This window comes from Tribolium castaneum, chromosome 8 (assembly GCF_031307605.1).
Source record: "Tribolium castaneum strain GA2 chromosome 8, icTriCast1.1, whole genome shotgun sequence".
In the NCBI taxonomy this organism is placed as follows: domain Eukaryota; kingdom Metazoa; phylum Arthropoda; class Insecta; order Coleoptera; family Tenebrionidae; genus Tribolium; species Tribolium castaneum.
In genome coordinates, this window is record NC_087401.1 from 14396905 (window position 1) to 14414639 (window position 17735).

Genomic DNA, 17735 nt, shown 5'->3' on the forward strand with positions numbered 1-17735 from the left:
GTGCTCGGCAAAAAAACATGGTCCAAAAAAGTTACTCCCATGAAATGTGGAAAGTTTCCGAATTGATCTAAATAAAATACCACAGGTCAAGAAAAGTAAACAAACAAGCTACAGGCAGATAGAGCGTTAAACTCCAATAGTAAAAAATAAAGGTAATGGAAAAATTGGATCGAAATATACAGGGTGACCCAAGGGTGTGTTATCGGTCTATAACTTTTTTGCAATTTGCTAGATTGCCATGCGGGGTTCGTTATCTGACAGATCAACTTAAAGTACACAAACTAAAAAAAACTTATTACATATTATAATATATATTATATATTATATATTATATATTATATATTATATATTATATATTATATATTATATATTATATATTATATATTATATATTATATATTATATATTATATATTATATATTATATATTATATATTACAGACTGATCCCGAAATACTGAGTCTGTTGGCAACACTGGACTTAAATTTTTTAGGATACCAATGGAGTACTCTTCCAGCTAACAACAATTTAACAATCTTGTGGGGTTATATGTCAAATAATTGTCAAGAAAAATTGAATTCGGTTGCAATGTTACAAATTATGAGCACAAATACTGTCAAATGTGTTGCCAACAGACTCAGTATTTCTGGATCAGTCTGTATATATTACATATTATATATTATATATTATATATTATATATTATATATTATATATTATATATTATATATTATATATTATATATTATATATTATATATTATATATTATATATTATATATTATATATTATATATTATATATACTGATCTTTGTCTTTGTTTTTTTCTGTTTAATATTTTATGTAACTTGGACATTTTTTTTCTACTACTCGTTAACAACATCTCTCATAAAACTCTGGGGAAGTCAACTTGGAATTTTTTCATCAATTGGTTAATCACTACATTATTTTTTCTGTATTTTATTCACATACTTACTTTTTATACAGCGTGCTCAAAAAATGGCGCACCAACTCAATGGTGTGTGGTAGAGAACTGGTTACATATAAAGGTAAAAATAGTAAAAAAATTCTTTGTATTAAAGTTATTGATAAATAACGGATTTTAGATAAATGATATGTGGCAACGTTGTCTAACAGTCATGATCGCAATAGAATTTGTCAAGAATAAAAATAAATTATTTTTGAAACGGTTTCCTAGGAAATAATTCCCAGCGTTGGCACATCTACAAACTGTGATTTTTTTGATGAATTTTAATTTTTTTAAATTAAAAAAACTGCTAAAATGTGATAGTAAATTTAAAAATAATTATTCATCGTTTTGTTACGGAACGATTACCTGGTACGAAACATAAAAACATAAAAAAATAATGAAAACTAAAGAAGTTAACACAATAAGTTTGTAGCTCCAGATTTTTTAAAATATGACTTTAGGAATATTATATATTATATATTATATATTATATATTATATATTATATATTATATATTATATATTATATATTATATATAATATATTATATATTATATATTTTATTTGCGCACCTGCTCATATTTTTCATATCTTTGTGGCTTTTTAAGAAAATTTAATTCTCAACAACTTTCATTTTTACATTTTTCTTCTAGTAAAATTGTAATTGTCAGTTTTTTTTTTGAGGCTCAACGTTCTTGATTTTTTCCAAAGCAATTAATTTTGGGTACACAAAATCGTTAGTATTTTGTACCTCCTCGTAATTAGTTCCCAATGAAAGGACTGACGCACAGCTTTTTCCTGAAAGTACTGGGAATTCCGCTGGTCATGAAAGTAATTGCATAAAATGAGAAAAGAAAGCAAAAAGGCTTAGGTCTACGTCTGTAGAATTATTAAAAAGGCTATTTGGTTGGTAAATCCAGCTTCTTCACTAAATGCCTATACATATCCTGTTTTATATCGCACGATTTGATCAGAATGGTAAGTTATACGTAAGTATGGTCGGTCATCGTCGATCGTGATATTTTTATCAATAATATATCCTTCCACATCAAAAGTGCTCTTTGACAAAAAAATAATAAAAAAATAAAAAGAAAGTGAAAACTAAGAAAATAAAAGTGATATGGTTCAGGTTCTGAAGAAGTAGGAAGTGAACTCATTATGTCATTGTAAACAAATAAATTTTAATTTGAGTGATTTTGCATGCTTTAAAAAACATGTTTTTTTTGGAAATATCGGGTTTTGCCATAGTACCACTAACATAAAACACGCCACGTGGTTTAAACAAAAACAGGCACCGCACCTTCAAATTATTTATGCAATATAATTCCAATGAAATTTACATTAGCCAAAATGTGCTTTTTTACATCAAATAAGTGTAGGTATATGTAGATAATACTGATTAATTTTTAAAGAATTCCGTCTGAAATTCTTCAAAGATCTGCGCAAAAATATTATGTGCTAACTAGGAATTCTTATTGTTACAAAATGCCAAAACATTTATTTTCTAAAACATTTGTGCAATTGACAAAATCGTTTTTGCAATTCAATTTTTCTGTAAGTATCTCTTGAACTTTCTAGTGAGGTCTTCGACTCAGAAAACTTTGTGAATACTAAAATTTCTATGGCATTTTTTGTTTACTGTGCACTTTGGTCCGTAAGCATTTTTCTTGACCTCCAGTGCATCCACGACCACGAAAAAATATGCTATGATTGCAATAAACTTGGCTAACATTCGACTAACATTCTCCGTACAATGACCTGTGACAGATATAACGAAGTTTTTAAATTTTTTTCTCGTTTTTTTTTGGAAAACAATAAATAACAAACAAAAAAACTGCATTTAATTTTTTTTAACAAATTAACCGAGAAATTAGCTAAAATAGTCACCTTACAGTAACCAAAAAAAGTTGAATTAAAAAAATAAAATGATTATGTCAAGATTATTTAAAATAAGTAAGAACTAGGAAACATACTTCTAAATAATATACAAGGTGGGTTTAAACTTATACGCATAAACTTAGGGAATAATGTAGTCTTTGTCAAAAAATAACAAAGAAAGAAAATTTCAAAGTATAGAATTTTGTATTTTTTTTTTTCATAAAAAATATTTGTTTTCTTTTTGTTATTTTGCATTTAACTCGATTTTATTCATAACCGAGGTCAAAACTTATTTTTCCATGTCACTAACGAATGACAAATTAGGGAAGTAAATGTACAGGGTGAGTCTATCAAAAGTATACCTTTACTGTATCTCCAAAACTAACACTCGTCAAGAATACGAAACAAAAAATAAGACACATAAGTACTAATAACTAGGGTACATTTTACTCAGTTTGAGAAAATGAATTTAAAAATGCAATAAAATAGGTGGTTACCATTTAAAATTTCAAAATTGGCGCCAATTTCCCATCGTTCCGAAAGTTCAGCCATTTTGACAATAATTTAGTTAAGCTCAGAATGGTCGATTTGTGTCGTACATAAAATTTAAAAATTCTAGATTTATTAGAAGTTAAAAAGTTGCTAATGTAGGCCTTAAAGAATCAGCGTATACAGGGTCTTTTATCACCATACGAGAGTTTGTCCGTCATTTTTGAATCAGCCTGTATATAGAGCTTGTTCAAAATAATGATAATCTTGGTATTATTTAAAATTCAAAAGCTTAACACTATTTTTATTACGCAATATTGCGGAAACTAAGAAAGTTACTAGTTTTTTCCACCGTTCGTTTTTATTTGGCCAATGCTTCCCTACTTTACCCTAGTTTATTTTTTAATACGGTCTCCATCACTTTTGAAACAAATGTTTGTTTTTTTTTGTTACGAATTACGGATTTTTCTTTCATCATCTTTATCAAGTTTAATTTTAACGACAATAATTTGGAATTATTGAAACCCACTAATTTGGAAACAATTTGGAATGCATTACTGGAACGACTGGAATTTCCGTGGAATTTTTTAGAACTGGAATTGGTTATTCAAACCGTCGGCCCTTCAATTCTAAGATCATGATTAGCTGATAGAAAAATAAAATACCAACAAATAACTAATGTTTATTATTCTTATTTTGCACTCTCCTCGTGAAAATGCAACCTTGAGTCCTTGACTTTCACACAAAATGATTAAAAAGTTATAAAGTGACACATGCACGCAATTGCACCGATCGGTTTTTCTCACCTAAAAACCCACATCTCCGCACAAAAAAATCTTATTAAGTATGTTACATATCGTAACGGTACTTGTCCGTGACCGTGAAGCAAGTACCACTTCTTTCACCGGTGCCACCAAATAAAAAACTTTTGGAAGCCTCTCACCTTGACACTGACAGTGGTTGAACCTTTGTTGCCTTCATCGAAAAAAGAAGAAAACGGGACTCTGGAAAGTACCTGCTCGCTTGACGTCACACAACCGCCTCCAAAAAGAAGCTGTTTATTTTTTAAACCCCTAATCGACTGGTACTACCAAGGCCGGATGATTTACTCGAATGTAAATATGAAAATTATACCAAATTTGCTGGGACGAAAATAGAAGTCGCGTTGCGTTCAAATAAAGGTAATCAATTGATTGGCACGAAAACGGACCCGGATTTGCATTTTCCGAATATTCTGAACCGAACAATGTTTATAAATAAACCAATGAGAGGAAGTTGTTGTACCGTGACACAAAAAACTAGTAAAAGTTACAATTTGCCATGCACTTGATTATGCAAAAGTGAGTGTCAAGGGCACGACAGGAAAGGCTTTTTCAAATTTTCCTTTTCCAAAAAAACTCTCTTACGTCAATCTTTTCAGTTTTTTTGATTCAAGTTGGACAAATATTTAAGGAATTGTCCAAAAACTCGTTTGAGATTAGTTACTTAAGGTACACTTTTAGCATTTTGTTTGTTTGCATAATTTCCGACGATTAAAAATTTTCTGTTTGCCGAAAAAAGCCGGTCAAAAACTATAAAATTAACTTTTTGCACCCAAGAAATGTAAATTAGGCGGTGATACATACATATGTATGTACTTTTTTTAAAATGTTGTGTGGTTAATTGAAAACTTTGTAAATAGATGGAAAATTTGCTGTAGGAACCGCACGTTACTGATAAGACAATGAAAGTAAATGATAATTAGGCAAATGCATAATAAATTTAGTTTAAATATCTGGCCCCAATAATTTTGTCGGGAAATTTACGGAAACTTTTTCCAGAATTTTCTGCAAATTGAGACACAAGCAAAAGCTTTCCTCTTTCTTTTATTTAATTTATTGTTCCCTTTTTTAGTGAAAATTGTTTTGATATTGATAAGGTCACTCGAATAAAACTGTCCTTGCTGCAAAAAATTAAATAATAGATAAATAATTCTTTTATAAAGTCGCAAATTGTATGATATTTTTTTAAAATTAAATTAGGACAGAAAAACTTAAATTTTTGCAATTAATTTGGCTGAACCAAAAATAATGCACAAAATTCAAATTAAAAATTTTTGTTATGAGTAATTTTTCCAAAAAATACCCGAACAGGTTTTAACACCAAAATGACAGTTTTTGTCGGCATTTTTAATTTTTTTAAATACCAACGAACATTTTTTATTATTGTTTTAGATAGTACACAAGATTATCTCTCTGGAAAGTATAAAAAATTAAAAAAAAAAGCAAAAAAAAGATCAAAATATAATAAAAAAAATATTGAGAGTATTATACAAAGACCTTTATTTTTTCCTTCTTGTTTTATTTTATAAAGGGTGATGGTTTCTTGTTTATTTTTTTTGTTTTGTATTTTTTCATGCAAATTTTACAAAAAAATTGCAAAAAATTGCCGCTTATGAAATAATAAGTCAAGAAAAAAAGATAAAGAGAAATTAATTTTTTTATTATTATAATTCAATTTTTTTTATTTTTCAAAAAATATCCTGGTATAGGTCGATTTTATTTTTTTAAATGCTACACTTTGACACTATAGTGACAATTATGACGTCATTCTTAATTTTTTTTAATGTCAATCGACATTTTTATTAACAATAATAATACAAAAATATACACTTCATATATAAGTCAAGAAAAATATTTTTGTAAACATAGAAAAAATATAAGCAATTACAGAAAATAAGTACTGTTTATATCAGTATAATTATAAAAGACGTTTTAAATTAAAATGCTTTTTATTGTTTTTTTAATGAATTGATATTTAGATTCTTTATTTCATTAGGCAAAAGGTTATAAAATTTTATAGAGTGGTGTTTCATTGCAGTTTGTGTTCACTGTTTTAGATAGTACACAACTTTATCTTTCTTGTAATAAAAAAAATAATAAAATACAAAAATGTTGATAATTCAACACAAAAGACTCAATATTTTTGTTCTCGCTTTTTTTATATATTTTTTGTAGTATAAGAAATGAATACACAAGATGACACAAAAAAATAAAACAAAAAACATTCACCCTTATAAAATAAAGCAAAAATAAAAGGATATAATTTTTTACATAAAACCTTCAAAAATTTTTAAATTGTTTATTTGATTTTCATCTTTTTTAATTTTTCTTATTTATTATTTAAATTACATAATTTTTTTGCGGTAATAAGAAAAAAAAATAAAAAAAATAATAAAAAAATATGACAATTAAACACAAAACGCTTTGCCTTCTTTTATAAGAGGCACTTGTTTTTTATATAGTTTTATGTATGATTAACATGAAAACACTTAACAGAACAGTTTTTTTAATTAGCTTTTTATTTTTATTTTTGAATAAATGAATTTTCCGTGTATTTAATTTTTTCCCTAAACAATGAATTTTGTCACAACAGAGATAAAAACCCAAATAATTGTTTCATTATCGGCTTTCATAATAATTTTCAAGGTCTAAGCAATTTTTGCCGCTCTTTCCCCAATAATTTTCCACCAGACCCCATAATAACTTAACCATTTTCTATGGCTTGGTGTCCCCCACTACCATCTAGACCGATTCATTCGATCCATCCCTGTAAAGTAACACAATAAAATCACCCGCGGAACCTACACTTCGTTTACAAAGTCGACGAATCTAGTCGCTGGCACTTGACGCGATACCATCAAAAGAATTCTTTTGGTTGGCCACAGGTTACTGCAACAGTGTGGTGGTGTATGTGCTTTAAAACCGACAGTTTCGGAAAAAATGACTCAAATTGGTGAGTAGAAAAAATTGCGTATGCGAGGGATGATGAATGACACAATCAGTGTGTTTGTCAATGTGGAGAAAGTGGCGTTACACAAAAAAACACATTGGTATGCTTTGGAAGAAATGGTCACTTGTGGGTTACATCACATTTACATAAGACCTGCTTCCACATTTAAATTAGACCAAAGGAAATGGAAAAAATATACCTTACCGAGCTAATTTTTTTAATTAGCATGATTTAATTTTTTTATTTTATTAAATTTTTTAATAATCTAAATTAAATAACTAAGTAATTATTATTAGTATTAATTCCATAAAAATATATAATTCAAACAAACGTAAAAAACATCATTTAAGCATCGTTTGCTTTCGAATGACACTAAAAAAATTTTTTTTTAATTATAATTAATGTTTTAATTAATATTTTCCATTTTATTATGTAGTATTAGAGTTTACTGGACACCTAATTCCAGTTAAAAAACATATACAAAAAATATAAAGTATATAATAAAATACAACACAGATACAAGAAAAAACCCTGTGTCTGTAAGTATGTTAAACAATCGATTTTCAATAAATGCAGATTTTTGATAAGAAAAATAGAAGCATAATATCATTTTAATTAACCACTAACCTGTTTTTGTTGTTATCTTAATTAAATGCACATTTAATGAGCTTTTCCTAGCCAATGGGCAGGATTTGAAAATTATAAATTTAAATTTCCCGCCAAACGTAACAAAATGGATGCATGCTAAACGGTAATTTCAAATCATATGTTTGAAAACAGGTTAAAAAAAGTGTGATAATAATATTTAATCAATTTTTTAAAAAGAAATAATTGTATATTATCTAGAAATTTTTAAAAATACTGATTTTCGATAATAAAAACGGAGCATAATTTGATTTAATTAACTATTAAGCAGCTTTAGTTATTGTTGTTTTATTTAAAAATAAGTTTAATGAGTTTTTCCGTTATTTTGGGCCAGGTCTGCAAATTGTAAGTTTAAAATTCCCGCTTAATAGTAGATGTCGCTGCATTTTGAGCGGTAATTTCAAATCATAAGCTTGATAATTTGGCAAAAACATATCTAAAAAGTGTGATAATTATCGTACATTTTTTATAAATTTACATCTTTGGAAAGAAATAAATGTATAAACCATAAATATATATAAAAAATGGTCGATTTTTAATAAATTCAAATTCTTAAAACATAAAGTGACATAATTTGATTTTAATTAACTATTAAGCTGTTTTTGTTGATTTCTTATTTAAAAATAGGTTTAATGCGTTTAAAAAAAATTAAAACTGTAAATTCAAATTTCCCGCTAAACTTTAAGCGGTAAATTTCAATCACAAACTTGGTAATAGGGCAAAAAAACTTATCCCATGAGTGTTATAATAATTAACCAATTTTTTATAAGTTCAAATCTTTGAAAAGAAATAAATGCAGGTATATTATCCACAAATATGATAAAATTATCATAACAATAAAAAAATAAAAATAAAATTATCATATATGAAAAAGGACCATAATTAAATATTTACCTCCTCTTGTTGTTTTATCTAAATATAAGTTTAATCAGTTTTTTCATTATTTCAGGCAAAATTTCCAAACTGGAAGTTTAAATTTCCGCTAAACGTAAGACTCTGGGCGGTAATTTTAAATTATAAACACGTTAATAGAGCATAATATATAATATATTATAATATATAATTATTATAATGATAATATAATTTTATATAATTAAGAATAATATAATAATATAATTATAATAACAATAATTATAATAATTATAATATTATATATACATATTATATATATATATATATATATATATATATATATATATATATATAGTGGCGGTCAGCTCGATTTGCGTGTGCGTCATCAATTTCATTTTTTCATTACCAACACAAAGCTATAAAAAATTATCAAAAACAATGCAAATTTAAACAGCTAAGGGCTATCTAAGGGTGGTATCCTTGAACATTAATTTACATGTGCACTTCGACAACACCGTCAAGTGTCACGAATTTGTCAACCTGACATTGACAGTAAATTATAGACGTCGTCGCATGGTTGTCGAAAGTGTTATCGGTGTTAATCACAAGTATTTTCCGTTCGTTTATTGTGTTTTGTGATTTGCGTTTCGTTAGGTTTTTGATTCTGCGTTTATTAGTTCTTGTTTTGTGAATCTGTATTTTTTGTAACAACTCATAATTTAAACACTTCGTAACCTCAAAAAATATTTGATAGTTTGTCACCGCTATGGCCCTGCTATGTAAACGTAGTGACAGAAATGTCAGATGACGCACACGCAAACGGAGCTGAGCGCTACCATATAATCAAAAAACTAAGTTCAAAACTTCCATAATATGATATTTCATGAATAAATGTTGCTTTTTAAAAGAAAAGAAAAAATTAAAAAATATCACAACTGTTGATTGATTGTTTTTTTTTTTTTAGACGAAATTTCGAATTTGACTCCGATCCAGGAATTTTACTCCGGGACCAACATTTTCATAACAGGTGGCACTGGTTTTTTGGGCACAATTCTCATCGAGAAATTGCTGCGTTCTTGCAACGACATCTCGACGATTTACATCCTTGCTCGTAACAAGAAGGGAAAAAATCTCCAAAGTCGCATCGACGAATTGTTTGACGATTCGATTTTCGACCGATTGAAGAAAGAATTTCCGAAATTCAGGCACAAGGTTGTGGGGATTGGAGGCGACTGCAGTCTCCCCGATTTGGGGATCAGTCAACAGGACCGTCAAGTGCTCATCAATGAGGTATGTGTCTTATTAAAATTAATGACGCAATGGCAATTACCTTGAATTTAGTTCAGTTTCATGCATAATTCTAAGCACGCTGCGGTGATGGAGAGATTAGGTGCGGAAGATATTCAAGTCCGGTTTTTTTGTTACTTAATAGACTTTCTTTTTATGACAAAAAACTGGATGCGGGAAGTCCACACTAATTTTACCAGTTTTAATCAATGTGTAAACATTTTGCATCGTTGAGTCAACTTTATTGTATTTAAATTGTTAAAGAAATTGGACTGCTGACCAAATTCTAATTGCGTAATGGGTGAAATGATATGTAAGAAGGTTTGTTTATCCGGTGTTTATTACTTTTACAAATCACTTTACACAAAAAATCAAAAATAAAATAATGAGAATTGAATCATTATTATAGACCCGTTTTTTTTCGGATTATATAATATTTGTCAGTTGTTTAACAATTAGAAGCACTTACTGTTCAAATTTAAACAACCACACATAACAAAGTTTCTCCATATTCATTTACAAGTGTGACGTCAATGTTGACTTTTTAAAAATGTTATTTTGAATCAAAAACAAAATGTAAAAGAACTTTTTTCCAACATTCTTGAAATTATAAAAAACTTATATACATATTATAAAGTGATACTTTTTTCAGTTTTCAATTTATATTAATTTTTTTTAATAATTTTGTCTTCTCTACCCGGGTGCGACACAACATTCAATTAATACTAATTAAAATAATAAATTTTAAAATAACAATAACCTAATAAAGTTTAGCAAATACCGAATTTGGTCTAAATTATGTTAGTTCAAGCCAATTATAACACGTAAAAAAACTATTTTTATATTTTTTTATATTTACCTCTTTTAATAAATCTATAAATAAAAGAATAAAAAACACAAAATAAAATAAAATAAAGCAAATAAAATAAATAAAATAAATAAAATAAATAAAATAAATAAAATAAATAAAATAAATAAAATAAATAAAATAAATAAAATAAATAAAATAAATAAAATAAATAAAATAAAGTAAATAAAATAAATAAAAAAATAAAAAAATAAAATAAACAAAATGAATAAAATAAAATAAAATTAAAGTGTTTTAGTTGTTCTAGCTTTCAGATTCTTTATTTAAAAGAATTGTTACGTTTATGGCCGTTTCGGCATAAAACATACCATCATCAGTTATTTTTCTAGCAAAACAGTTTTCTTAAAAAATTCTTATCATTAAACAAATTACATGCAGTGAAAATGACGCTACTTTATTACGATGTCTAAGAAAAAAAATGTATTATGAGAAAAATGGCTGATGATGGCATCATCTGAAACGTCTGGAAGCCAGGATTGCATTAAAGACATTCACTTATACCTAAAAAATAAGAAAAATTCGGCTGATTTGTTATTTCAAGACATCTAATATTAATTTTTTTTTTTTGACTAATTGGCATTATTGGCAGTTTTTAATAATCAGAAACGCACTTATTGTAAAAAAATCTCAGAAAAAAGTCAAAAAAATTAACAAATCTGGTCCAAATTACGTTAAGTTCAATCCATTTAACTCGTAAAGAAATTTGAATTTATAATTAGAGTAAGCTTTATTAGTTTTTTAACTTATATGAAAACGCTGATTATCATAATTAATCGAGCTGAAGAGTCAAATTATACAGTTTAGAAAAGTAATATTTAATTGGAATACACTTTCTCACTTAGTTTGCACTAACTAGTGCATCAATCAGTCACAAAGACAAAAACGCCTATTATAATCTATAATTATAAATTCAAATGATATGAGAGATTAATAAAGATATGAATAAAATGTTATAGAAACACAAAATAAAATTACAAAGAATTTTGACATCCATATCTTTATTTTTCATTTAACACTATTTCAGTTTAAAAAAAACAAAAAATTCTTGAACTAGAACCGTGAAAAGTCCAAAATCGTAAGCTTTCATCAAAATTATGTTATTTCGTATTTAGTTTCATTTTCTAGTTTGTGTGAATTTTTTTTCCACTATTTCACCATTTATTTGAAATTATTAAAAAATAGTTAATCAACATTGGGCATATTTTTAGGAAAAACAATATATATTATGTTAAGTATACAGTTTGTAAAATATGTAAAAAAAAGCCCGAGCAACAGACAAAAAACAACAACTAATAAATTTATTGAAAAAAGTTCTTGTCCCATGTTGTGCAATTTTATTCACTCCGTTTACAAAAGTAAGGCCAAAAAATAATAATTAATCGAATGCATGTAACTTTAGAAACTTTAGCCGAATGAATAAGAAATTTCCAATTAAAAAATTTTTGTGTTTAAACAGAACATTTTGTGTCAAAAAATGTTTGAACGTTTGGAGGTAAGATTTAATCAAGATTCGTTGAAGTAGAGGAGTGCTAATTGTTAAATACAATAAAGGTACCAACTTAAAATAAGTGTACACACATTAATGCAGATTTCGAATGAATGTTGAAAAAATTAATTTGAATCACCCGATGTTTTTTTTAAACGTATGCTTCTTTTACTTAGAGATCTGATAAAAATTCTATTTTTACAGTTTCAACGCAAATATTATCTCTTCAAGAAATCTATAAATTCCATTTGTTTTACCAAACAAAATATTGATTCTTCACTTTTCATGCCTTGAATAACTGAATATTTGCAAATTAAACATGTTTAAAATATGGAAAAACCTATGTCATAAAAATGCTTTAGGTCTCCGTTATATTCCATGTGGCGGCAACCGTCCGTTTCGACGAAAAACTGAAAATGGCTGTGGCCATAAACGTCCGCGCCCCTCAAGACATGCTCAAACTTGCACACGAAATGCCACATTTGAAGTCAATGGTGCACGTTTCGACGGCTTATTCAAATGTTCCGAATAAGGTCATTGAAGAACGACTGTATCCTGTGCCAGTTGATAGCAAGAAACTTATTCTTATGGCCGAAACTTTGGGTGATAACGTCTTGGACAACATCACTCCAATGTGAGTAAAAAAATTAAATTGTGACTTGACTTGACTTGACTTGACTTGAATTGTGTTTTAGGGTTTTGGATAAGTGGCCAAACACATACACTTATACGAAAGCTGTTGCAGAGGATATAGTTCGACAAGATGGGCTAGATTTGCCCATTGGGATCTACAGACCATCTATTGGTGAGTGACTTTTATTATTATTTATTTATTATTATTTTGCTGGCTTTAAACGTCTGGTCAGGTTTATTTTCTATCACTGAATAATTCAAAAAAAAAACATTTGAAAAACAAAAAAAACTTTTAGGGAAAATTTTTGCAAAAAAAAATTGTTTCTCACTCATAAAACAAGTTAATTCTAGCAAAACACATCACAATATAAGGTTATTTTCGAGCTATTAGATAAATTATGGTCGATTTTATTTTTTATTGTACACAAATTAATTAAAAAATAAAAAAATATTAAATTGATCAAAAACGACTTGTAGTCCTCTGTACTAATTTATTATGTATTTCTATACAAAATTTTATGGCAGTGGAGTTAAAATTGCGCAAATAATCCCAAAAAAATAACTTGGTCAAAAAAATTTATCACCTACCTACCGATAAAAAAAATCATTAAGAACACAATAATCAAAAAATTAAGTCATAAATACGTCTATTTGACGTAAAATTGTCAAGGGATTCTAAATTTGTTATCATTTCTGTTCTAAGATTCATATTTTTGGAGATAAAAATAAAATAAAATCAATTTTAATTTTCCCAAATCTCAAAAAAAGAAAAATTAAAAAAATTGAAATTGATTAAAAACGGCGACTTGTAGCCCCTTGTACTATTCAATCATCTATTTCTGAGCAGAATAAAAAAAATTGACACAATCGAGTCAAAATTGTGTATGCAATTCGAATAAAACAACGTGTCAAAAATGTTAATCATCTACCTACTAATAAAAAAATCATCAAGGTCACAATACCGAAAAATTTATGTGACAAGTATGTTCATTTAACATAAAATTGTCTAAAGATTCTAAATCTGCCTTAATTTTTGTTCTTCTATTCGTAGTTTTGGAGATACTAGACGAAATATGGCCAACTTTAATTTTTCCAATTTACCAAAAATAAAAAAAATTAAATTGATCAAAAACGACGTGTAGTCCCCTGTACTAATTTATTATGTATTTCTGAACAAAATTTTATGGCAGTCGAGTTAAAATTGCGCAAATAATCCCAAAAAAATAACTTGGTCAAAAAAAATTTATCACCTACCTACCGATAAAAAAATCATTAAGAACACAATAATCAAAAAATTAAGTTACAAATATGTCTATTTGACGTACAGTTGTCAAGGGATTCTAAATTTGTTGCCATTGCTGTTCCACGGTTCCTAGTTTTGGAGATATTAGATGAAATAAAATCGATTTCAATTTTTCCAAATCTCAAAAAAAAAAAATTAAAAAAATTGAAATCAATTAAAAACTGCGACTTGTAGCCCCTTATACGATTCAATCATCAATTTCTAAGCAGAATAACAAAAATTGACACAATCGAGTCAAAACTGTGTATGTAATTCGAATAAAACAACTTGGTCAAAAATGTTAATCATCTACCTACTAATAAAAAAAAATCATCAAGGTCACAATACCCAAAAATTTATGTGACAAGTGTGCTCATTTAACGTAAAATTGTCTAAAGATTCTAAACCTGTCTTCATTTTTGTTGTACTATTCATAGTTTTGGAGATATTAGACGAAATATGGCCAACATTAATTTTTCCAATTTACCAAAAATAAAAAAAAATTAAATTGATCAAAAACGACGTGAAGTCCCCTGTACTAATTTATTATGTATTTCTGAACAAAATTTTATGGCAGTCGAGTTAAAATTGCGCAAATAATCCCAAAAAAATAACTTGGTCAAAAAAAATTTATCACCTACCTACCGATAAAAAAATCATTAAGAACACAATAATCAAAAAATTAAGTTACAAATATGTCTATTTGACCTAAGGTTGTCAAGGGATTCTAAATTTGTTGCCATTTCTGTTCCACGGTTCCTAGTTTTGGAGATATTAGATGAAATAAAATCGATTTCAATTTTTCCAAATCTCAAAAAAAAAATTAAAAAAATTGAAATCAATTAAAAACTGCGACTTCTAACATCAATTTCTAAGCAGAATAACAAAAATTGACACAATCGAGTCAAAACTGTGTATGTAATTCGAATAAAAGAACTTGGTAAAAAATGTTAATCATCTACCTACTAATAAAAAAATCATCAAGGTCACAATACCGAAAAATTTATGTGACAAGTATGTTCATTTAACGTAAAACTGTCTAAAGATTCTAAATCTGTCTTAATTTTTGTACTATATTTCGTAGTTTTGGAAATATTAGATGAAATATGGCCAACTTTAATTTTTCCAATTTACCAAAAATAAAAAAATTTAAATTGATCAAAAATTACTTGTAGCCCTCTGTATTATTTTATTATCTATTCAAGAAACAAATTTTATGGCAGTCGAGTTAAAATTGCGCAAATAATCCAAATAAAACAACTAGGTCAAAAAAAATTATCACCTACCTGCTGATAAAAAAAAAACATTAAGAACCCAATAACTGAAAATTTATGACACAAGTATGTCTGTTTAACGTAAAATTGTCAAAGGATTCTAAATTTGTTGCCATTTCTGTTCTACGATTTCTAGTTTTGGAGATATTAGAAAAAAAAATCGGTTTTAATTTTCCAAAATTTCCAAAAATAAAAAAATAGAAATAGGCCAAAAACGACTTGTAGCCCCTTGTACTATTTATTCAATCATTTATTTCTGAGCAGAATAAAAAATATTGTCGCAATAGAGCCAAAATTGTGTTTGTAATTCAGATAAAACAACGTGGTCAAAAATGTTAATCATCTACCTACTAATGAAAAAAAAATAAAATTGGTCTTCATTTTTGTTCTTTAATTCGCAGTTTTGGAAATATTAGACGAAATATGGTAGATTTTAATATTTGCAATCTACCAAAAAAATACAAAAATAAAATAAAATGTGAGAATAATGTGGTCAAAATTTTTACTTTTTCTAATTGTAATTTTGAATTCTAGTGGTGTCAACATATCAAGAACCGACTGAAGCCTGGATTAACAACCTTTACGGTCCAACTGGAGTTTGTGCTGGTGCTGGAAGTGGCATTCTTCGTGCATTGCATGCAAATAGTGAAGTTAATGCAAATATCGTCCCAGTTGATATGTGTGTCAATTCTTTGATTGCCACTGCTTGGGATGTGGGAGTTAAATTTGAAAATTCCAAAAAGAGTTGCAACAAATACGAAATTCCCGTTTACCATTTTGAGTCAAGTAATGATCAACCCTTGAACTGGGGACGATTTATGCGTTTATCTTACTCACATGGAAAAAAAACACCAAGTGTTAAAGCCATTTGGTACTATACGTTCAATTTGTACAAAAATTACTATGCCTATCTCATAGCCACGATTTTTCTGCATTATTTGCCAGCGCTTTTCGTCGATGGAGCGCTGCTGTGCATGGGAAAATCACCAAAGTGAGTATAAAAAAATTCTAAATTACGTTTTTTAAATTTGGAAAATTAAATAACTGTTGCATTTCTAAAATGAACGTTATTTTCACTGTCTGACGTTTCAAAATAAATATAGTTTTTATTGCTGAAGACACGATCAAGTTACCTTTGCCAAATGTATTGTGGGTTGCATTTGGTCAGGCACAGAGTTTTAAGTGAATAACCCTGTAGTATGTAGTATCTTGTTTTACATTTTTCTACTTTTGCAAGGCTCGACATTTTATATGAATTACCCTGTATTTAAAAGCAAACACAAACAAAATCATAGTTACCTTTTTCCATACATTTTTTTTTGCTGTAGCCATTAACAAAATAAATTTTTAAAATAATTATAAATTTTCCATTAAAACAAGTGAAAGTGGGTGATTGTCCCTACTTAAGTCAATTTGCTGTTAAAACAGTACCTACAAGGTATAAATTAGGCCCAAGGGGCCATAATCCGGCCCTGCACCTTTGCTAACACTTTCATTTTCATCAAATACTTTGGAGAAAACTAGCATTTTAAAGGTTGGTATTTTGTATTCGTTTGAAACAGAAACACAAACTTATCTTAAATACAACAGAAAATGTAAAACTAACCTTAAAATCTATGGTGTAGGGTCGTCTTCAAAAGCAGCATTTCTGGAAATTCGTTCGATAACTATCACTTTTTCGGTAATGTTTCGCACTAAACACCCACAAAACACAACCCGTATTAAAAACTAAGGAACGTTTTTTCATCCCCCAAACACCAACGCTTGACGTCAAGCCGCCGACATGTCATTGGCGGGCTTGACAGTTCATTGAAACGCGCGCGCTTTAAATAATTGTTTATTATTTCAGAATGCTCCGAATTTACAAAAAGATCCATAAATTCACGAGCGTAATCTCGTACTTCTCGACCCGCACTTGGATATTCCAGTCGTCAAACGTGCAAAAAATGATCGAGCGGATGTCTGAAGCTGACCAGAAAATTTTCTTCTGTGACTTGAAAAAACTTGACTGGAATAAATTTTTCGCTACGTATCTTCGAGGAATACGAATTTACCTCCTGCAAGACCCGATTGAGACTTTGGAGGAGGCCCACATCAGATGGAACAGACTGTATTGGTTGCACCAGGGAGTTAAGGCACTTGTGGCTTTTCTCCTCATCAGAGTTTTATGGTGGATATTATCGACTGTATTTATTTACTAATGGAAAAGTATTTTCATTACTTTAGTGATATTATTTTGTAATTTTAACAGTTTGTATAATTTATATAATAAAGCTAATACGGAAGACATGTTTATTTCTTGTAACC

General features: G+C 28.1%; 2 protein-coding genes across 4 annotated transcripts in view; one reads left to right on the forward strand and one right to left on the reverse strand.

Annotated features, from left to right (window-relative positions):
* Positions 1-17291, reverse strand: part of LOC103313388 (hypothetical protein) — a 75844-nt gene extending 58553 nt beyond the window's left edge. For 2 of the 3 annotated variants that reach the window (XR_010335230.1, XR_010335232.1), the window contains exon 1: positions 17035-17291. The gene's annotated coding sequence lies outside the window, so the exon portion shown is untranslated. The remainder of the gene's footprint in view (positions 1-17034) is intronic. The other variant, XM_064358522.1, reaches the window with a different exon arrangement.
* Positions 6944-17715, forward strand: LOC655283 (fatty acyl-CoA reductase wat). The gene is made up of 6 exons (XM_961812.4): positions 6944-7104; positions 9563-9888; positions 12602-12873; positions 12935-13044; positions 15963-16419; positions 17278-17715. Exons 1-6 carry the CDS (start codon positions 7092-7094, stop codon positions 17627-17629), a joined length of 1530 nt encoding a protein of 509 aa, XP_966905.1. The 5' UTR covers positions 6944-7091; the 3' UTR covers positions 17630-17715.
* The last annotated feature ends 20 nt before the right edge of the window (positions 17716-17735 follow it).